The sequence below is a fragment of the Phacochoerus africanus genome, chromosome 3 (assembly GCF_016906955.1).
Source record: "Phacochoerus africanus isolate WHEZ1 chromosome 3, ROS_Pafr_v1, whole genome shotgun sequence".
In the NCBI taxonomy this organism is placed as follows: Eukaryota; Metazoa; Chordata; class Mammalia; order Artiodactyla; family Suidae; genus Phacochoerus; species Phacochoerus africanus.
In genome coordinates this window covers 191,206,819-191,228,863 of record NC_062546.1, presented here as the reverse complement: position 1 = coordinate 191,228,863, position 22,045 = coordinate 191,206,819, and the positions used below count along the sequence as shown (strand labels likewise).

The window sequence follows — 22,045 nt, the reverse complement described above, 5'->3', positions numbered from 1 at the left end:
ACCAAGAAAGTGATGAATGCTTTCTGATAGTTAATATATCTTTAAATCTTAAATTTACTGCTACCCCAAGTAACTGCTTTTGGATGATTAAACTCTCCACAGAAGTTTGAAGTAAACCACCCTCTTCACTTAAAGTGAAATCATTGAGGCTGCAAAGAAAGATGGGTTCACGTCCGTATTTGCTGTTAGTTTCACATTATTTCCAGAGAAATTTCACAAGGAGCAATTTTCTTCCCATTCTTTCTTACTGCTTTCAGTGTTATTATTTTTTTGCCTTTTTATTATTATTTTTATTATTTATTTATTTATTTATTTATTTATTGTCTTTTTGCCATTTCTTGGGCCACTCACGCGGCATACGGAGGTTCCCAGGCCAGGGGTCTAATCAGAGCTGTAGCTGCCAGCCTACACCAGAGCCACAGCAAATGCCGGATCCGAGCCGAGAGTCTGTGACCCATACCACAGCTCACGGCAGCACCCGATCCTTAACCCACTGAGCAAGGGCAGGGATCGAACCCGCAACCTCATGGTTCCTAGTCGGATTCATTAACCACTGCGCCACGATAGGAACTCCTTTTTTTGCCTTTTTAGGGCCACACCCACGGCGTAAGAAGGTTCCCCGGCTAAGGGGTCTAATCAGAGTTGTTGCTGCTGGCCTCCTCCAGAGCCACAGCAACACCAGATCTGAGCTGAGTTTGCGACCTACACCACAGCTCACAGCAACGCCAGATCCTTAACCCACTGAGCAGGGACAGGGATTGAATCCACAACCTCATGGTTCCTAGTGGGATTCATTTCTGCTGTGCTATGACGGGAACTCCTTGAGTATTTTATTATAATTTCATTTTAATTACTTGTTTTCATGTCTGTCTTTATTAACTCTTTTTTTATTGCCAGTTCCTAGGATATTGGTTGGAATAGTAACAGGGACTTGGTCAATTCTTATTGAATGAATGAATATTAATTTTCCTGGTAACTCTAGCTTAAAACATGTTTTTCTTCAATATTTACATGTATGATTTTCAGTTGGGTATTGCTTTTCTCATATTTTAGGTTCGTGCCTATTCTCTTTAGAATGTACATTTTCTGTTTCATCCCTTTGAGATGGATTGTGTTGAATATCCTTGACTGCTTCTTCACAGATACGATTTTGATACTCAGTATGCTTTTGTTGGTGACTATTCTGGACAGATCACCTTGCTGAAGCTCGAACAGAACACCTGTTCCGTTATTACAACCCTTAAAGGACATGAAGGTATGCTGTGTAATCACTGCTGTTTTTCACCTAATTTGGCCATCCAGATTTAATTCCCAGCTCTGTGGTTTCACAAATGATCTGTCTATAATCCGTCAGATTTCAGTTTGAATGGCCAGATAAGGGATTTAAGTCTCAAAAGATCTCAAAGCGTGGAAACTAAGTGAAGGCAAACTGTTGGGCTGAGTTTCATTATTGTCAGAATCCCTTCTGGATTGTGGGTAATACTTTCTGTTTTATTTACCTTCTTAAATTATTTTCAGAAGACCTGTTAAAATTTCTTATAAATGTTAAGACCTTTGGAATAATGTTATTATTACTGTTTTAAATTTGTCACTTTCTAGGACACCGAACAAGACTTGGTAAGTCAGTACAAGTAGGAGAAATGTTTGGGCTGGTATCTTACATGGGAAACTTCCCCTGGGAGGGGCCGAGGGAAAGGAACAACTGGGTAGAATTTTATTATTTCTGTAGTGTTGGTGAATTGGCAGGGCTTCGTAGAAAGGTTTTAAAACTCAGTTGGCTATATTGAGTAACAAATGAAAAGCTCTGAGGCCATCTGGTTCAGGTTGAGGAATTGGAGGTTTGTTGAAGGAATTAATAATGGTCTTGTTGGAGTTCCCATCATAGCACAGCAGAAACGAATCCGACTAGGAACCATGAGGTTGTGGGTTTGATCCCTGGCTTTGCTCAGTGGGTTCAGGATCTGGCATTGCCGTGAGCTGTGGTGTAGATCGTAGATTTGGATTGGATCCTGCATTGCTGTGGTTGTGATGTGGGCCCACAGCTGTAGCTCCAATTCACCCCCTACCCTGGGAACCTCCATATGCCACAGGTGCAACCCTAAAAACACACACACAAAAAAGGTCTTATTTATGAAAATAGTGGGTTTTTTTGTTTGTTTTGCTTTTTAGGGCCACACCTATGGCCTGAGGAAATTCCCAGGTTAGGGGTCGAATCAGAGCTGCAGCTGCCAGTCTGCACCACAGCCACAGCAACACGGGATCCAAGCCGAGTCTGTGACCTACACCACAGCTCATGGCAATACCAGATCGCTGACCCACTGAGTGAGGCCAGAGATCGAATCTGCATCCTCATGGATCCTAGTTGGGTTCGTTAACCACCGAGCCACAAACAGGACTCCTCCTCACAATAGTGTTTTTAAGTCTAACCAATTAAATGTCCTCTCTAACTGATCCATTTAGGTGAAACTGAGTCTTTCAGATCAGGGACCTTGTAGCGGTAAAGGGAGACAGAAGGACAATATGTTAGAATAGATTTGGGCAGGAAAGCACAGGCCCTGCAGAAACCACCTCCTGTTTATGACTAATGGTCTCATGATCCCCAGGCTCTTAGGTAGTCCCCGAGTTGCTAAGGACAGAATGGGCACTGATAACTACTTAGCAGGACTCCTGTAGAAAGATCTTGCTTGTCTGCTGTTAGGCCTCTGGCTGAAGTGCGTGAGGCATATGATCAGACGGGGTCAGGGTTTCTGCAGAACTGATCCCTGAAGCCAGTTTTGCACAATACTTCTTTTTTCACTTTTGTTAAGCTTCTGTGAGAAACTAATCTCTGTTGTTTGCTTTTGACTATGGCTTTATTTTCTGTATATCCACCAAAAATATTATTAGCTTGTGTGACTGGTTCAATTTTCTTTTTTCTTTCTTTCTTTCTTTTTTTTTTAGGCAAGTAGCAATCAGTGGAACAATGAATAGATCTGTTGAAAGAGAAATCTGTAGAAAGATTTTCCCAAGGGTATCAAATTTGCTCGTTTAGCCAAAATAGAGTGTAAAAAATAGGGTTTGCATTTTTAACCTAAATTCTTGGCATAATTGTGTGTGGTACACCTACAGGTCTTTTTTTTTTTTTTTTTTTTCCCCTGAGACTTAATTTTCTTAAACATAGGCATCCTGGGATAAAACACTTACAAGGTCCCAGAGCCCTGGAATAATCTAGATTTTTATCTTGCATGCGATAACCACAGAAAATTTCACTGTCTTTTCTCATTAAATAGTAGTAGCTATTTTTTTTTCTTCAAAAGCTTTTTCTGACCTCATATATAGCTATTTAAAAACATTTAGGTGCAGATGAAGAAGATCATTTTTAAGCATGTTTATGCTCAGAGTAGTTTGATGTACCACTGAAAATCCTAGTCTGGGAGCTGGGGGTCGTGGATGAGCTGTGTCTTCTCTGTGACTCGTGGTAAAGGGTGGATCCCCTCTTTGCACAACGAAGACAGGTTTCAACTTAAAGCCTCACCTGGTCCTGGTTGCCTCTTCTCTTCTCAAAGGTGTGTGTGTACCCTGCTGGAGAGTGACGTCAAGCGCCTTCTCTCCCTCCTAGGTGGCATCGCCTGCCTCTGGTGGGAGCCCATCCAGCGGTTGCTCTTCTCAGGAGCCTCTGACAACAGCATCATCATGTGGGACATTGGAGGAAGGAAAGGCCGCACGCTCTTGCTCCAGGGACATCAGTGCGTGGCTGTTGGTGTGGGTGGGGAAGGAATCCGAGGCAGGGCGAGGTGGCGGGGAAGCCTTTAGTATCGTGAGGCTCCTTCCTCCAAGCCCCACCTTTTAAGCTGGCCGTGTGTGGGGGCTCGCGCAGTCTCCCTCTCACCGCTTCTCTGTTAGTCCTGCGTGAGTGTCAGGTGCGCTCTAGCAAAAATGGAGACCAGGGTTTTCTTTCTGCTCAGACCAGAGAGCACTTCCCACCTTTTTTTTTTTTTGTCTCTTTGCCTTTTCTAGGGCCGCTCCCTCGGCATGGGGAGGTTCCCAGGCTAGGGGTCTAATCGGAGCTGTAGCTGCCGGCCTACACCACAGCCATAGCAACGCAGGATCCGAGCCACGTCTGCGACCTACACCACAGCTCCCGGCAACGCCAGATCCTCAACCGACTGAGCGAGGCCAGGGATCAAACCTGCAACCTCATGGCTCCTAGTCGGATTTGTTAACCAATGAGCCATGTGGGAACTCCACTTCCCACCTTTTCCTCCCAGGGAATCATGCCCCTGAAACATCTACTTCAGGCAGACTTGGGTTAGAGAGCACAGGTGAGGACTTGAACCACAGAAGAAGCTATGATGTTTTGGTACTCAGGCTTTGGAAGGACAAGGAACCCTTTCCTCCTTGGTGGCGACTAGGCTGTGCTGTCAGCTGTCAGCTGAATCGGGTGGAAAAGTAGCCAAGGAAAGCGTCTCCACACAGGTCTGCAGGTCAGGAGAGTGTCTCCTAGGGTGTCCAGGGGCGTCGCTGACACGCAGGGCTTCTCCCCATCCGTGTGTGTGTGTGTGTGCGAGCGTGTGTCTGTGTGCGTGTGTGCGCCTGCGCACGTGCACCAGTCATCTCCACAGTGCTTGATTACTTGTTCTTACGGATTTTGTTCCAGTCAGGGGGTTAGCCCTCCTGTAGGATTTACCTCATGGTTCAGAAACAGTCCTGTGCACCTGGGAGGGAAAGGTGATTGGTCTGGAAAAGCATAGTCATCATGTCATCTCTGACCCGCAGTTCTTAATGACTGATTTGAAAGTAGTGGTATTTACTTCTTAGAAACTCTTTTTCCGTATAGTGAGTTATAGAATGCCAATTGAAGTTTATACTGGGGTCCCCGTTACTGTACCGAATAATCAGCGATGACATGCCAGTTACTGATTGCAGGGAATCAGCACGAAGACAGTTTCTGTGTTGCCCTCATTGAGACACGTGACTGGTGTTTGTGCTCTTTGCAGTGACAGGGTGCAGTCGCTGTGTTACCTTCAGCTCACGAGGCAGCTGGTCTCCTGTTCCTCGGACGGCGGAATCGCGGTGTGGAACATGGACGTTAGCAGAGAGGAGGTGAGAGAGAGAGAGAGCAAGGCACACGGACCGGGAGAGATCCCCAGACGTGCCTCTCCGTTTTCCACCTGTTCCCTGGAGATGCCAGCGGCGGGGCAGGCAGTCCCGGGTCCTCACTGCTGTGCTTACTGGTTACGGTCTGAGGGTGTCCTGTGTGTCACGTTGCACTGCATTCTCTACTCTCTGGGGAATTTCCACAGTGACAGGCAGCACACACAGACTGCGTAGTGTGTAGGCTGATTTTCACAGAGAAGTACGTGGCGATGACGCTGGAGACGGTCTCCAGTGCGTCCAAGGAGTGCCCTGCGTGGAGGCGCTCTGAGGGTGGCCCCAGGCACACCTATCCTGGGATCCCTGAGATGCACCAGGGAGGTAGCTGAGACAATATACTTCTTTTCTCTTTTATTTTCCACTGCATCCATGTCACATAGTCTTCTTTTCAGGAGACCTGAGTTCTGAATTTCCCTGAGTCTCTTCTTTTTTTTTTTTTTTTTTTGCGGCATTTGGAGGTTCCCAGGCTAGGTAGGAGTCCAGTCAGAGCTACAGCTGCCAGCCTACCCCACAGCCACAGCAAGTTGGGGTCTGAGCCACTTATGCGACCTACACCACATCTCACAGCAATGCCAGATCCTTAACCCACTGAGCGAGGCCAGGGATTGAACCTGCAACCTCATGGTTCCTAGTCGGATTTGTTTCCACTGTGCCATGATGGGAACTCCTCCTCCTTCTTCCATAAAGTGAAATAGTTGAATGAGATGACTTCTGAAGTCTCTTCCAGCTCTTCAGACACTGTCTAAACAGTCTCTCCTTTTTTCTATTTTAAATAGTGCTGCAGCAGACATTTCTGACCTTGTCATTTTGTGGTTGTTTAGTTAGTTCAGACAAATTTTTGGAAATAGACCCTGTGGATCAAGGGTGTATACATTCTCAAGGCTTTTTAGAGATGTCGTCAGATAATTTCCATTCTCATCTCTGCCAGTGCAGGTGTTGTTATCTGTCTTTTCCAAGTAGCGTCTCCAACCTGTGATATATACAGGGGAGTTGATTCCAGAGAAGGTTTTAGAGTATGTGGGGGTGTTAAAGACATATAGTTTAACTTCAGAAACATTTAACGAGCACCTGAAGGGTGGCGATAGAATCTGGAAACTTAAAATTGTTTAATTTTTTTTGCTTTTTAGGGCCGCACCCGTGGCATATGGAAGTTCCCAGGCTAGGGGTCAAATCAGAGCTGCAGCTGCTGGCCTATACCACAGCCACAGCAACACCAGATCTGAGCCATGTCTTTGACCTACGCCACAGCTCACGGCAACGCTGGATCCTTAACCCACTTAGTCCAGGGATCAAACCCACAATCTCATGGTTCCTAGTCAGATTCGTTAACCACTGAGCCACGATGGGAACTCTCAGATGTGCCTTTCAAATGATACTACATTGCAGTATATACTGTGTTGTGTGACATCGCGTGATGTGTTCCAGGTGCTGTCTTTTATATAATGCTTGGGCCAGCGTGCTGCTCACCACTGCGTGGGATGCCAGGTGTGAATGCAGCATTCCCACCAATCGCTACAACTCCTACATCCCCTGCAACCCCTGCTCTGTGTTGCATCAGATTACTTGTGGGTCTGATTCTCATTGAATAAAATTGCATCTTTAGCATACCCTAGGGGATCTAATCAAAGGGTTCAGTCTATTAAAAAAAAAAAAAAGTGACAATAACTCACTTTCAGACTTTATGGATTACCAAAGGTTCTTGCCTGCAAGAAGCTTGTGATCTAATGAAGGAATTAGATTACCCTATAAATAGAAAGTTCAGTCCATAATCTGAAGAAGTACTGATGCTAGTTTTTTAGTGACTTTGTAAGATAGGTCACATAGAGCAAATCTTGATTGCATGTCTACTGGTTAATTTCTCTTTTTGAATTTTCTAAAAATCTTTTGATAAGGCTTAGAGAAATTTGTTATGAAACATATGTAACATTGGTTCAGTATTACAGAATATGTTACTTTCTTTGCAGAGATTTATTTGCACTGCATTTTATAGTTATCAACTGCTAGTTATATGCAACAGCAGCAGCTAGTGTACCGTCCTCTTTCCTGGACTTTTGGCCTGTTGCTCTCAGTCTTCTTCTGAAAGGTCAGGAAGCTTGGAGAGAGTTTGTGTTCCCTGGATTGTGAGGAAGGACACCGCTGGGCCCAAAGCTACTAGTGGCTCTTGCAGAGGCTTCACCACTTGGATTTCAATCCAGTGTTCTCATACTTTGTAAGTTCTTTTAGAAGAAGTAAAAAGTCCTCACCTTCGAGGTGATGTGAGAGTGGACTTTATTTGTATCTCTAGGGAAAGAAAGGACAGTCTCGTCGTTCAGGGTGCTTCCTGTGGGGGCCACCCTTATCCTTTTGGTGACTTAGGGACGATTACCCCAAATCCTCTGCACACCGGCTGGGTAACACGTTTTGCCCCTACTAGCTTATCTGTCTCAGTGGTTGGCAGTATTGGTGGGGAAAAAAATTAATGTCAAAAAGATGCTTCGTTTTTAGGTTTTTAAAACCAGCTGAGTAAATATTCGTGCAAAAGTAGGAAGCCTCTGATCTGTCTATAGATTCTGACTCTTGTGAAGTTGTAGCTCTTCCCTAGGGACACATGTAGAGGGTTGATCCTAGATTTTCCCGCCCCACAGTGCTTGCCTGGAATTTCTTTCTCAGTCACCTGGAAACACTGACTAGAGCATTTCCAGCCCACAGTGGCTGTTGGCCACCACACTGGCAAGTTTGGATCTTGCAGATCTGCCTTCCTGACAGATTGTAATCAGAGGGACTCCTTTTGGAAGTAGGCATAAAAAATAAACGAGCCAGTAACAATGATTAGGATGAATCCTTTGGAAGTGAGAACTTTATTCGAAGCTACTGGATCACAGAGTGGATACTGTTTTATACGTTAGTGTACCATTAGCAGCAGCAGCACATTTGGGATTATTCTTGTTACACCGTCATTGTCCAGGTTGTGCAGATGGAACAAGATGGAGAAGAGAGAGTGAACTGGAGTACTCGACCAGTGTTCTCTTTTGCTCTTTTGTTCCCAGCACAAAAGAAAACTTTTTCTCCTTGGAGAATAAGCATTTAAAAGGATGGTTCTTAATAGCTTATGGAGCATAACACTTAATCCTATTAAAAGAAACAAAGGTGAGGCTCTTCCTTATGTTAAAATATGTTCCAGGAAAGTCTGTTTATTTCTGAGTTTGTGCTTTAGTTTGTTATCTCAGATTATTTTCAGCATATTTTTTTTCCCTTGTGCCCCACTCTGTCCAGCTCAGCACAAGGAGTTTTTCCTAACCCTTAGACCGGAGCTCAGTCTCATTGGTTGTCATACTCCAGGCCCGTCGGGAGACCCTCCCATGTTGAAATGAATAGGACCATGGCCAGAGGCTTTATGGAGCGCAGTGGACAAGTGCAGGGATGTGAGCTGGACTCTTGTGTCTCCTGGGAGGTCCACCTGCTGACCCACCATGGACAGTGGCTTCAGGATCTGAGCCAGTTTCTTTGCCTGTAAAATTCAGAGAATGTTGCTCTGTGTCTCCTAGGGTGGTATTAAAAAATTAAGCAAAATAAGGCCTTGGCACGCTGCTGGACTTATTTGGCACTTGCTGTATTCCAGGCACTATGCAAAGTACTTTGCAAATATTATTTAGTTCTCACATCTTTTTTTTTTTTCTAAATGGCCACACCCATAGCATTTGGAAGTTCCCGGGCCAGGGACTGAATCTGAGCCACAGCTGCAGCACCACCAGATCCTGTAACCCATTGTGCTGGGCTGGGGATAAAACCCACACCTCTGCGGCCACCCAGGCCGCTGCAGTCGTATTCCTAACCCACTGCACCATAGCAGGAACTCCACCCTCACAGTCTTGTTCGGTGTATACCGTTTTGAAAAGGTTTCTGCGCTCTTTTGTTCCACCTGCCTGTCCCCCATGTGTGTGGTGTTGGGGGAGTTAGACTGGCGTGTGTCACAAGCATAAGACTAAGCAGTGGTGCCTGCTCTCCTTACCCCGCGAGTAAACGTCCCCGCACTGTGGGCAGCCGTGTCACTGGGTCATCATTTCTCCTTCGGGGACCTTGTTCACAGGCAGGGTTCTCAAACCACCTTCTCTCTCCCTCACTCACAGAAGCAAAGGAGTAACTCTGCATCAAGGAGTAATCTTCCTCACGTGGGCACACGTCTCTCTAGCCTTTCTGTCGTCCCTTCCCATTTCCAGTATGGCCCCAGTTACTTAAAGAAAGCGCTCCTCTGTCTCAGGCCACTCCATCCTCTTGGCGAGCACCTTAACCCACCCTCAAAAGAAAGGCCATTATGGGGGCTCTCTATATGGACATATTTCTAATACCATATATATAAGAAGAAATAGGAAGGAAAGCCAGAGGTTTTGATGCAATAGGAACCAAAAAAAAAAAAAAAGGGACACTCATTCTTTAAACCACCAGAAGTCCCCTTTGGAATCTCTGTAAAGCTGTCCGCCTTCACTGCATATTTTATAAGGGTCAGTGTCATTGGGTTTCCATGCTTCTCCCATCACTGTTTCCTCTTATCAGATAAATTTTTCTCAGATGTTAGCTTTCAAGATCAAAACAAGATTATTTCTAACTTTATAATCTTTGGTTTAATTTTATGGAAATAAGTATTTTCTATTTTTATTGCGTGCATATGATGAAAAGTAATTGAGGTTAAATAGGCTTTTAACAGATTCATCTTGTAATGCAGTACAATTTGTAATGTTTTTCTTAGAGAAATGTTTTTCAAGGAGTTCCCATTGTGGCGCAGTGGTTAACGAATCCGACTAGGAGCCATGAGGTTGTGGGTTCGGTCCCTGCCCTTGCTCAGTGGGTTAACGATCCGGCGTTGCCGTGAGCTGTGGTGCAGGTTGCAGACGCGGCTCGGATCCCGAGTTGCTGTGGCTCTGGCGTAGGCCGGTGGCTACAGCTCCGATTCGACCCCTAGCCTGGGAACCTCCATATGCTGCGGGAGCGGCCCAAGAAATAGCAAAAAGACAAAAAGCAAACAAACAAAAAAAAAGAAATGTTTTTCAAGTTCTCAATAAAATAATTTTGAGTCCTAATTGCCCTGTTTCAACAAAAATTCATTGAGAACCTACCCTGTGACAGGCTGAACATGTTTAAAGATGAAAAGGTCAGTGAATAACTCATAGGGTAGTTGAAGGGGGTTGGGAGGAAGTGATGTGTATCAAGAAGTAACATGCAGAGGGACTTCCTGTCATGGTGCATTGGAAACGAATCCGACTAGGAACCACAAGGTTGTGGGTTCGAGCCCTGGCCTCTCTCAGTGGGTTAAGGGTCCGGCATTGCCATGAGCTGTGGTGTAGGTCGAAGATGCACCTTGGATCTGGTGTTGCTGTGGCTGTGGTGTAGGCCAGCAGCTGTAGCTCTGATTAGACCCCTAGCCTGGGTACCTCCATATGCCACGGGTGTGGCCCTAAAAGGACAAAAGACAAAATAAATAAATAAATAAAAAGAATTAATGTGTGGAAAGAACACTGCTAGCATAGGGTGCTCCAGGCTGCTCTGTGAGCGCAGGGAGGGAGGGAGGGACCCACTCCCAATAGCTGGAAACGCGGTGGGTGGCAAGTCTATCTGACAGGATGCCCACCCAGAACAACTCCTGTTGGTCACCTCCTGACCCTACAAGCCTTTCCAAGTGCTCATTGTTCACCAGGTTCTGCAAGAAAGGGTTTTTTACTCAACCGATGTACGTATCAAACAAGTTTGGCATTAAAAAAAGAAAGATTCAGAAACAACAGAGCTGGTCAAATACTAGTTAGGTTACCTGAGCCTTGCTTGCCTCTACAGAGTCATCTTTGTATGCATCCAATGGTGGGTTTTTGTTTATTTTTAAAACGGTTTTTAGCTGATGTTCATGAAGAGCAGTGAGTACCTAGAGCTGTGCCACTAAAGAAAGGAAATTCTATCTAAGAAGATGCATTTCCGTACAGAGCTGTGTCATAAGCATCCTTCGGGCCCTCTGCTGGAAAAGTAGAATCAAGTCTCGAATAATCCCTTTTTAAGTATATCCTCTAGTATTATAGACATAGGACAGTACTGTTTCATACCTCTGAGAATGTGACATATCTTGTACCTGCTTTATGATATGTAGCAGTGACTGTGCTTTATCAGAGCCATTTTTAATGACGTTATTCTAGAATGTTTTCTTGCCAGATGGTGGTTGAGAAGCTAATAAAAAAAAATGGTGCCAGGCGAAAAAAAAGAGAGAGAGAAAGAAGTGAAGACAACTCATAAGCGTTCATAATGCAGAGTTCCTGTTGTCGCTCAGTGGGTTAAGAACCTGACTCGTATCCATGAGGATTTGAGTTCAATCCCTGGCCTCGCTCAGTAAGTTAAGGATCCAGCATTGCCACCAGCTGTGGTGCAAGTTGCACATGTGGCTTGGATCTGGTGTTGCTGTGGCTGTGGCGTATGCCAGGAGCTGCAGCTCCGATTGAACCCCTAGCCCGGAAACTTCCGTATGCTGCAGGTAGAACCCTAAAGAAAAGAAAAAAAAAAGAGAGTTCATAATGCAAATCAGATTACTCCCTCCTGAGCAATCCTGTAAACATTGCTTAAATGGTAAAGATTACTCAAAACACAAACATAATATTGGATATGACAACAGCTCTAATATATTGACGAATTTAAAAAAAAAAGGATAACCCCAACAAGGTCTAGAATTGTTGTATTAATACCTGAAAACTCACTGTAAACAGGCAGATGCTCTGATGTTGGGTTTGAATTTTTCCCTCCAGGCTCCTCAGTGGTTAGAAAGTGATTCTTGTCAGAAGTGTGAGCAGCCCTTTTTCTGGAATATAAAGCAGATGTGGGACACGAAGACACTGGGGTTGAGACAGGTGAGTGGCCAATTTTGCATCATCCTTTCTTAATCATGTATCTTGTTATTTGTGTGATAAATCTGTTATTTTGTTTGGAATCACACTTTTCTCTGTAAATACTGTTAATTCCTACATCTGTGGTATCGCCATCACTGTGTGACTGATAATGAGTTAGACCTTTTCCTGTGGTCATAGTGAGGCTGTCACCAAGCTGTGCCATCGCTTGACCTGCACTGGAAAAGCAGAGATGCACAGAATCCCCTGAGAGCCTGTTTGTAAATAGATGACAGAGCTTTGAGTCCAGAGCTGTCACTTGTTCAAAGTCAGTGTTTATCCTAGCCCAGCACAAAATTAGAATGAACTGGGGGGGGGGGGAGTGTCTAAGCCTTATGCTTTCCCAAACAGATAAAAAGTAACAGGTTAGCCCTTCCTGCAATACTCTGACACAGAAGAAATTTAGATTGTTCCTAAATTATTCTATGTAAGTATACCTGGAGCATTTCTATTAAGCATGTTTCAAGTATGAACTGTTTTTTATTTTTTTTTAATTAATTAAAGATGCATGCCCCAAATAGTCATAGCTTTGAAAGACGCACTGATCACTAGGTATTCATATAATACTAAAGTTCTGCAAAAAAACCATATTTCTGCAACAGCCATGGAGGTAGCCACTCACTCAGATTGAATATGAATTTGTGCAGGTAAGTAGAAAATAATGCTGATTTTATTCCTTGTACTTCCCTGAGGGATTGGCCAAAAGTTTGTGTGTGTCAATAAACTTTCTTTGATTTTATTTACAAAGCTGTTCTACAGCAGGTCAGATATGAGACTGGCAGGCCATGAAGGAATTATTTTAGCATTCATAACTTTCTAATGCTTGGAAATAGCACCTAAATTCTATCCTTAGCCTAGTTCTCTGAATGCATGTGTGTTGGTAACTGATGGGTGAAGCCATCCCTACTTCTGAAGGAAACGTGAACAATGAATTTTAATCTTAGGGGTTAACAACTAATAGAAGTAAGGAGGTCACAAAGCTTACAGTGGTTAACAGAAGTGTATGTCACAGGTAGTAATAAAAACTGGACTATTTTGGAATGTTTTTGAAGCTTATTTGCAGAATCACGATTTGAAAGAATAAAAGAAATAGCAAAACATGATTATGGATATTTATTTCTTAATGAGGGCAGATTACATGTAAAACCTTATTTCAGAACTTTTCTTGGAGTTCCCGTCGTGGCTTAGTGGTTAATGAACCCGACTAGGAACCATGAGTTTGTGGGTTCAATCCCTGGCCTCGCTCAGTGGGTTAAGGATCTGGCGTTGCCTTGAGCTGTGGTGTACGTTGCAGACTTGGCTTGGATCCTGCGTTGCTCTGGCTCTGGTGTAGACCAGTGACTATAGGTCCGATTGGACCCCTAGCCTGGGAACCTCCACATGCCATGGGTGTGGCCCTATAAAAAGACAAGACAAAAAAAACAAAACAAACAAACAAACAAAAACCCCCAAAACCTTTTCTCTCTTACAGGAATAAATTTTTCCTTCCTGAAGTCTCTAGCCATTGGAGACTCCTAAATTAGTTCGAGCCTGGTTTTAAGTATTGTCTGTTGTCATCTGGATAGATTATATGAATAAATCAAAAGCAGTATTTGGCCACCAACAAGGCAGGGACATTTGGAAATCCCTGACAGGTGTTGAAATCGTCTGCCTTATGTGTGTTAATTGACACATTAACTTGGGGGTGATTGTAATTCAAGGCACGTGTCCCAACCCCACTCCCCTACTCTGAAGCGAGACCACGTGGATTGAAGCAGAAGGTAAGCCCTCCCTTTCCCTCGCCGCTCCCCCAGCATCACTGCAGGAAGTGCGGGCAGGCTGTCTGTGGGAAGTGCAGCAGCAAGCGCTCCAGCTACCCTGTCATGGGCTTCGAGTTCCAGGTCCGAGTGTGTGATTCTTGCTACGACTCCATCAAGGACGAGGAGTGAGTCTTTGCTTACCTTTGTCTTCCGCAGCGGGAGAACCCAAGAAGTGGCATAGGGTACACAGCCGGCCTTTGAACAATTAGGGGCTTGGGGCACCACCCTCTTCTCAGTTGAAAATCTGGGTTTAATTTAGAGAGTTGGCCCTTCCCATTCGCGGTTTTTCCACATCCGAGAATTCAACCAACTGCGGATCATGTAGAATCTTGGTATTTACTGTCAGAAAAAAATCTGGAGTAAGAGGGCCCATGTAGTTAGAGGGTCAGCAGTATCTCTCCCCACTCTTCTCAGTTTTGTGAACAGTCTCTAAAGAGAGAATTCTGCCCTAGGTTTAAGACTCGAGTCTCTCCCAAACACTGTGAGGACTGATGCCGCTAAGACCAGGCCGGCAGTTGAGCGACGTTCCGAGCCCGCGCCGCTCAGGATGCTGTGAGGGTCAAGGCCGCGTGCACAAGGATGCCACACCTGGGCTGGCCTCCCCAAAAGCATCCTGGCTGCGACCTTTACCCACACATGCATGGAAATTATTTGTGGGGAAATTCTAGAGACCTGTGTTCTCTCTTCCACAAATGCCTGAAATCTGTTCTTAAATGACCGCCTGTAAGACAAATCTGTCTCTCCCCCTTTCTCCCTGACTCAGGCAGGTCCATTAGGGCAGAACCGGCGTTTTCTTTCGTTTCTTTTTGAATCATCTTCGAAAGCAGTAGACTGGCACACCCTGCCGAGGCCCAAGTGGGAAAGCGAGTGCAGCACCACTGTTGGTCTGCGAGCTGGTGCTGGGGCCTGGGATGCAGGCTTCAGAGCAGGAGCAGCACCAGCGCCACCCGGGGGATGTGGCTTCTGACACCTGGGGTTCCTGGGGGAGCCTGTAGCCTATGATCTCATGCAGTGTAGTTCCTCTTCTCTGTTAAAGGGTCATGTTCTTGTGTCTAGAAATATATCAGCCTTTCCACTAAAAAAAAAAAAAAAAAAATCAGTTGCTAGAGTTTTATAAAGTCTTTTATAAAACAGTCTTGCAACTTACACTTTCTTTTTAAAAAAATTGTTTTAAATTGAAGTAGTTGATTTACAATATCAAGTTTCAGGTTTATGGCATAGTGATTTATCACCAGTTATAAATATATAATATGTATATTCTTTTTTCAGAATCCTTTCCCTTATTATAAAATATCGAGTATAGTTCCCTGAGCTATATAGTAAGTCCTTATTGGTTATCTCTTTTATGTATAGTAGTATGTATAGCAACTTATACTCTCTGTCGTCCTTTAATTAATTATACTTAGATTTCAAAACTGCAGTCACTTTTTTAGGAGCAAATTTTGACACTATTACCATAAGTATTTCCTTTATATTCCTCAAAAAAACCCCTCATCCCTTGGCTCTGGAAACGGTCATGTGACTTTAAATGGTCTTTTTTCTCTCTGTTAGTCGGACTTCTCTAGCAACCTTTCATGAAGGAAAACATAACATCTCCCACATGTCCATGGACGTCGCTAGGGGCCTGATGGTGACCTGCGGGACCGACCGCGTGGTGAAGGTAACCCGCTCGTTGTCCCAGTTAGCTCCTTGATGTAGGATGCTCCACTGTCGTGCTGTGAATGTGTGGGAGGCATTGCTGGTCCAGGCTTGCTTTCCAGGTGGCAGGCTCACCTTCCCTTTTCATAAGCAGCTAGCCAATAGCCAGCTGGAAGCCCTGCGTGGTTGTGAGTTTCTGCACCCTCAGCGGCAGCTCATTCCCATGGCGTCTCCCTCTGTGGCATTGGTGAGGGCCTGGCACCCCTCCCATCACTCTCCACGCTGTGCCAGCCCCAGGGTTCTCCCTCCCTCTGCCCGGCCTCAGCTGACCCCTTTCTCTGGTCACTCCATCCCTTGCTAATGCTTCTTTCATCCTGGGCAGAAGGCTTCCCACTTGAAAGAAATAACTAAGCGTTTTTCCATTAAATCCCTGAGTCACTAACACAGAAACTAAAAGTGGGTGTTTTATACTTCGTACCACTCTGAGTTGTGAAACTAAGGCAGTTTATTTCACGATAAAAAAAAAAAATGAGTTTTTTTCCTGGTGGGCTCTTTATTAAAAACAAAATTAAATTTATAGTAAAACATTTATGATGATTTAATTTGCAAGGGTCAAGAGAAGTGCTGCTTATAAGCTTTTTTCATGTTTTAGCCAACTGTGTTGCTTAGGCACTCTCTACTTTGAGAAGGTTTTGTAGTAAAAGGAGAATGAGTTATTTTGACCCCTTTGCAAGTGTCACAGCTCACAAAGTCTGTCTCCGTGCCCCTGCCTCCTGTCGGACCCCGTGACCAGTGCTGCCGCTCCAGGCCTCCTCCCTCTCTTGCAGATTTGGGACATGACGCCCGTGGTGGGCTGCAGCCTGGCGACCGGCTTCTCTCCACATTGATCTGGGAGCCTGACGGGGTCTGCGCCTTCCCAGCAGCCGCCTTCACCACATGCGATGCTTCCCCGTAGCTCCACAGTCGCTGTCATGTGAATGGACAGTAGCCACTAAAAAAAAACAAAGCAACATTTTTATAAAGAAAAAAACGTCAAGGTGTGTTTCTGGGCGTTTGTGGAGCTACCCGTGGGGACTGACGTCGTGGGTCCCCAAGGAGTGGAATGAGTCCAACGAGACATCCTCACGATTGGTGAGCTGACGCGTTACCGAGACGGTAATTTAGCACATGAGACTTTCGGAGGAAAGATACTGAACAAAAGAGTTAATGCCTAGGCCTTTCTTCAAGCAGTTCCAAGTACAAACACACTTTCCCACAGACTTGCTGGGCCCACAGCCCCCCCGCTCCGTGCTTCTTTGCTGTCAGAGCAGCGGTGGGGGGCAGACCAGTTCTCTCTCTCGGGGGTGCACTGGGACCCAGGACCAGAGATCCTGCCCGCCTGCTGGCAGTCTGTGAATATTCTGTGCCCATAGTCATCGACAAGCTCCTCTTCAGGGTCTGCTCGCTCCAGGTAGTGCCGTCATCTGCCACACTTAGCCTGTGGCTCACTTCCGTCGTTTGTCCTCCCAGCCAGCGTGCCAGGGAGCGAACCTTCACGGTTGTTACTAAGTGAACTGTGCAGTTTCTGCGCTAATGACCAAGGCAGTCCACACGCTTCCTTTTACCCCACATGTGCTCTATGGTGCTGTTATCACAGGGCTCAGCCAGCCGCCTGACTTTCTCTCATTGCAGTTGGTGATGACTAATGGAAAACCCAGCCACCAGCACGATTGTGATGGGAAATGATGAGGCTGTTCCATGGAACAGCCCAGCCCTCCTGAAAGACACACGGTCTATTTGCAGTTCCAAGATGAGCCCCCGTGACATTGTGGCAATTTAATAGACAGCTCAGTTCTTTACTCCAAAGCGTTTTAAACTAGTCTGACTTTTAGTTGTAACTTACTACTATTTCATAGAAGGAAATCGGTAACCCAGAGCAGTCATTGTTTGCTGGGTCCTGCACAGTAATTCCTAACTTGTAAATGTCTTTCATGACAATTAGCAAAATCTGTTGCATCAAAATGGCATTTTAAAAGTTCTTGGCCACTTAGTACTAGAATGCGGAGCAGGTAGGCAATGGGGAGCCTGTCTTTTAATATTCCGATGTTTGCTTGTTCGTTTTTAACACCAGTACATGTATCTGTTTCTTGGGGGCTGTGGAAGTGAGTGGAGAGAGTTCTACTTTTTTTAAGGACAGATTTGAAAATAGATATCAACCGTATTTTTGTTAGTCTTACTAGTGGTTATTGAAAAACACTGCTTCACTTTGAGGGGGAGTCATATCAAGCCAGCATCATTCTGTGTGATATAACTAAAGAGACTAAATGGTTTGTAATAATAGCTGTTAATTACAATGTTTTGAATAGCAGTTTAAGACAGGCCGTTAAACTAAGATGTCTTAATGGCCGAGTGGCACAAATAAGGAAAGGAAGTCAGGCACATCATGCTCGAGAATCACCTGCAGCAGCAGTTGACTTGCCTCCGGAAGTGAGTCTGAGGGGTTTTGTTGCCCCTTATAGTCTGTGTTCTGTAACCTGAAGATGATGTCTTCTTTCAAACTCTTCCTGTACCCTTTGCAGGATGCGTGTTACTGACACAGTCCAGAGGAAAAACTGAGTGATGGTAACTTGAACGGCAGTGTTGAATGTTAGCTTTGGTTTAGTTAATGGATCAGCTCATACAAAGGTGCTATCCTGGGGATTGTATGAAGTCCTGAAAGGAAAATAGGATATGATCTATTCCTTGCCAGGTTGAAGACTGCTGAACTGTGGTTTTGCTCTCCTCTAACTTCTGTAAAATGTGATTTTATGGTGTCTGTGGTAGACTGAGCAAAGTGTGGCAGCTGTGGAGACTATGCTGTAGCTTTCCATCTTTTTTGTTTAAAAAAATTCTTAATGAAAAACCCAATGTTTCATAGAGAACGTAAGACTGACACAGTGCCTCCTGAGGGGTTAAGCTACTATAAGTCAAGGAAGAAAGGTGTATATTTAAAGAAGATTTAGATTGGGGTGTCCAGAAAAGGACAGGAGAATGTTTCAATATATTTTCTCTCCCCCAGGGCCTGTTACCTTTTTTTTTTTTTTTTTTTAAACACACGTGGCAGGCTCATCTGTCTCTAGCACACACCGGGTAGCAAATGGGGTAATATTTTTTATAGAGGGGGGGCAAAAATTATTTTCACAATTTTACCAACTAGGCATGTAAAGTACAGCCAGACTTCCAGTTATTGCCTTATTTTCCCTGTGTTACAGCTCACTTAAAACAGTTTTTCAAGGAAAGGTTTACCAGTTTTTCCATTCCTGAATACTCAACGCTAGGTTGCGGTTGGGGATCATGAAGCACAGAATGTCAGAGAAGATCCTTCTGTTTAGATCTAGTGTGTATGTGATCAGGACTTGCCAATTCCTCATTTTAAACATGTTTCAAAATTGCTCTTTATTAGTGCAAGGGCTAGGACTACCCTTATAGTATTAGATTAAAACAGATCATTCATTATATTGTAAATCTCTGTTTTGCTGTGTCCTAGTTCTGTCGTACTACCTAGAGATGTAAACAGAACATACTGCTCTAGAAAGTGGTGTCTCTTTGTTCTCCCCCTGAAGAATACAGTTTGTTAATACCTACGTTTTTAGACTGTTGAAACTGGCCCAAGTATGGAAGAAATACCATATTGGCTCAGACCCAAGGAGATGTTTTCTAGAATCAACTTTCATTAATTTACTTCCAACTTCTGTTCCTGGATCTGGTGTCTCCTAAAACGTAAGAAACCAGACACTACTAATGACAAATCATCTGCTCATTATAAATGTGAGGTTTAACAAATAAGTAATACATGCTATATTTTATTCAAGTGTCTATTGCTTAATTGTTAATTGTGAGCGGATTATTGAATGCCTACTCTATTTTCTGCAGTTTACTGTACAGTAACTCTTTGAGTAAGTTGAAGTTTAATTGTGCAACAAATTTATATTAGAATACAATTTAAAGTGCTTTTCCTCTATAGACTTTTTTGACCAGAGAAGCAAAGGGCAGTGTTGATTAGTACATTTTGTCTTGTACTAGCCATGTTTCTGTAAGATAGGATGCCCTGCGTATCCCAGAGAGCTAGAAAACTGTTCTTTGCTCTCATTTGTGGGTTCCATTTTTGTGTTTTTTTGAGAACATGCGTACAATAAAATGTTCCTTGCTTGTTACTCTGTTGCCTAATTTAGCTTTTGTTATGTTTCCCCTGGACATTGAACAGCAATAGTAGCTACCACAGTGATTAATGCTCTGCCTGCATTGTATGATTCAGACCTGGCAACACTTCTGCAAGGCATCATTTTTTCCTTTTACAAGTGAGAAAACCAAGTAGGTCCTAGATCCTGTCTGTCTGTCTGTCTGACTTGAAAGCCCATGCCTTCATACTGCCTGCCTCAATGTGCTGGTGTGCATTGAGTGTTTTATATATAGGAAGTAGGTGTCATCTGTTTTGAAGTGTGTGAAGCCGTGGAGTGAGATTGCTCAGGACCTCCAGGCTCCTGAGGGCACTGAACTACATGGAGGCAGCATCATCCCTGTCCTAGGTCCCCACCTCAACAGCTCAGTTTTACAAAGAAACACAGGGTGGTTCTGACCCAGGAGAACCGATTCCTTGGCTTGACTGATGAGAGGTTGATTTAGAGATCAGGATGGCAGGTTTTTGAGGATTTTTTTTTAAGCTAAGCTTTATTTTCTTTCATCTTCAAAATAATATGCTTATTATAATAAAAAGAAAAGGAAGGGTTTGGGATGGAAATGTAAAATTGCATTGTGATGGTGGCTGTACAACTATAAATATAATAAAACTCTTTGAGTTAAAAAAAGGAAAATAAAAAGATAATACCAAAAGTATCTTAAAAGGATCTTTAAAAACCTGAGTCCACCCGCCCAGAGAAAACACTATTAAACTTACGCTGTATTTATTTCCAGGGTTTTTTGAATGTACGTGTACATATGTAACACACACTTAGTAATAACGTTTTTAATGGGGCCCTGCTTCCCCCCCCGCCACCTGATAGAGTATGGATAGTTTGCCCATGTCAGAAAATTGTGTACCCTGTTAGCATTTTCATTTGCTGCAAAGTTGCAGTGGACACTAGCTCTATGCTGTCCAAACGTGTACTGGCACTGCCAGTCTCCAACTCTGAGAGGCTGGGCACGTGACTTGCTTTAGCCAGTGAAGTACAGGCGGAAGCATTTAATCGCAGGCAGGAGGCTCAACCACCAGTTTCTTCCCTAACAGTCAGGGAGGTACGTGCTGGTAGAGGATGAGGATGCCCAGCTGTCCCTTGGAGCCAAACTTGCCCTGGAGCTGCAGTGGATTTTGCATGAGGGAAAAATAAATCTTTGTTGTTTTAATCCACTGAGGTAGGGTGTGTGTTTTTGTGTGTGTGTGTTTTATTTTTATTTTTTATTTTTTTTGTCTTTTTGTTGTTGTTGTTGTTGCTATTTCTTGGGCCGCTCCCGCGGCATATGGAGGTTCCCAGGCTAGGGGTTGAATTGGAGCTGTAGCCACCAGCCTACGCCAGAGCCACAGCAACGCAGGATCTGAGCCACGTCTGCAACCTACACCACAGCTCACGGCAACGCCGGATCATTAACCCGCTGAGCAAGGGCAGGGACTGAACCCGCAACCTCATGGTTCCTAGTCGGATTTGTCAACCACTACGCCACGACGGGAACTCCAATGTGTGTGTGTTTTAATTGCAGCAAAATCTGGCCTATGCAACAGTATTGGCATTGTTCCATTATGTGGCTAAAGCATCGTTCATTTCACCATCCATGCTGAAGTGAGATTATACATTTTTATTTTTATTTATTTTTATATTTTATTTTATTTTGTCTTTTGTCTTTTTAGAGCCGCACCTGCAGCAGATGGAGGTTTCCAGGCCAGGGTCTAAGTTGGAGCTACAGCTGCTGGCCTATGCCGCAGCCACAGCAACCTGGGATCCGAGCCACGTCTGCGACCTACACTGTAGCTCATGGCAGTGCTGGATCCTCAACCCACTGAGCAAGGCCAGGGATCTAACCCACATCCTCATGAATACTAGTTGGATTCGTTACCGCTGAGCCACAGTGGGAATGCTTGTATTTTGTTTGGACATACATGAGATCAGATGTCTTCTGCTGCAGGAGTCACATCAATTAGAATCTGTCAAGTATATTGCAAATCTGTGCTGAAAACATAGACAAACCTGAAGACACAAGGCCCAGGATAAGCCTGTTGGCTGTACCCTCAAGGTATATCCCCATACGGCCACTTTTCACTATTCAGCTCTATTCCCATGGTCCAGTTCACTTTCATCTGGATTGTTCCAGTGGCCCCCTAACCAGTTTCCCTGCTCCTGCCCCTGTCAGCTTGTTCTCAACACGCCCATTAAAATGATTCTGATCACACCATTCCTGTCCATGAAGCCTTCACAACCCCCACCATACTCTTGGTGAGTTCTAAACTGTCCCATCATGGAACTCCCTGGTGGCACAGTGGGTTAAATATCCAGTGTTGTCACTGCTCTGGCTCTGGTTACAACTGTGGCTCGGGTTCGATCCCTTGGCCTGGGAACTTCAGCATGCTTTGGGCTCGGC

General features: G+C 44.5%; 1 protein-coding gene across 1 annotated transcript in view; it reads left to right on the top strand.

Annotated features, from left to right (window-relative positions):
* Positions 1–20,818, top strand: part of WDFY1 (WD repeat and FYVE domain containing 1) — a 50,600-nt gene extending 29,782 nt beyond the window's left edge. Inside the window, exons 6-12 of the mRNA XM_047773635.1 lie at positions 1,143–1,255; positions 3,599–3,725; positions 4,977–5,082; positions 11,886–11,987; positions 13,817–13,947; positions 15,374–15,482; positions 16,288–20,818. Of these exons, the coding sequence (XP_047629591.1) occupies positions 1,143–1,255; positions 3,599–3,725; positions 4,977–5,082; positions 11,886–11,987; positions 13,817–13,947; positions 15,374–15,482; positions 16,288–16,347 (748 nt within the window). The 3' untranslated portion in view covers positions 16,348–20,818. The remainder of the gene's footprint in view (positions 1–1,142; positions 1,256–3,598; positions 3,726–4,976; positions 5,083–11,885; positions 11,988–13,816; positions 13,948–15,373; positions 15,483–16,287) is intronic.
* The last annotated feature ends 1,227 nt before the right edge of the window (positions 20,819–22,045 follow it).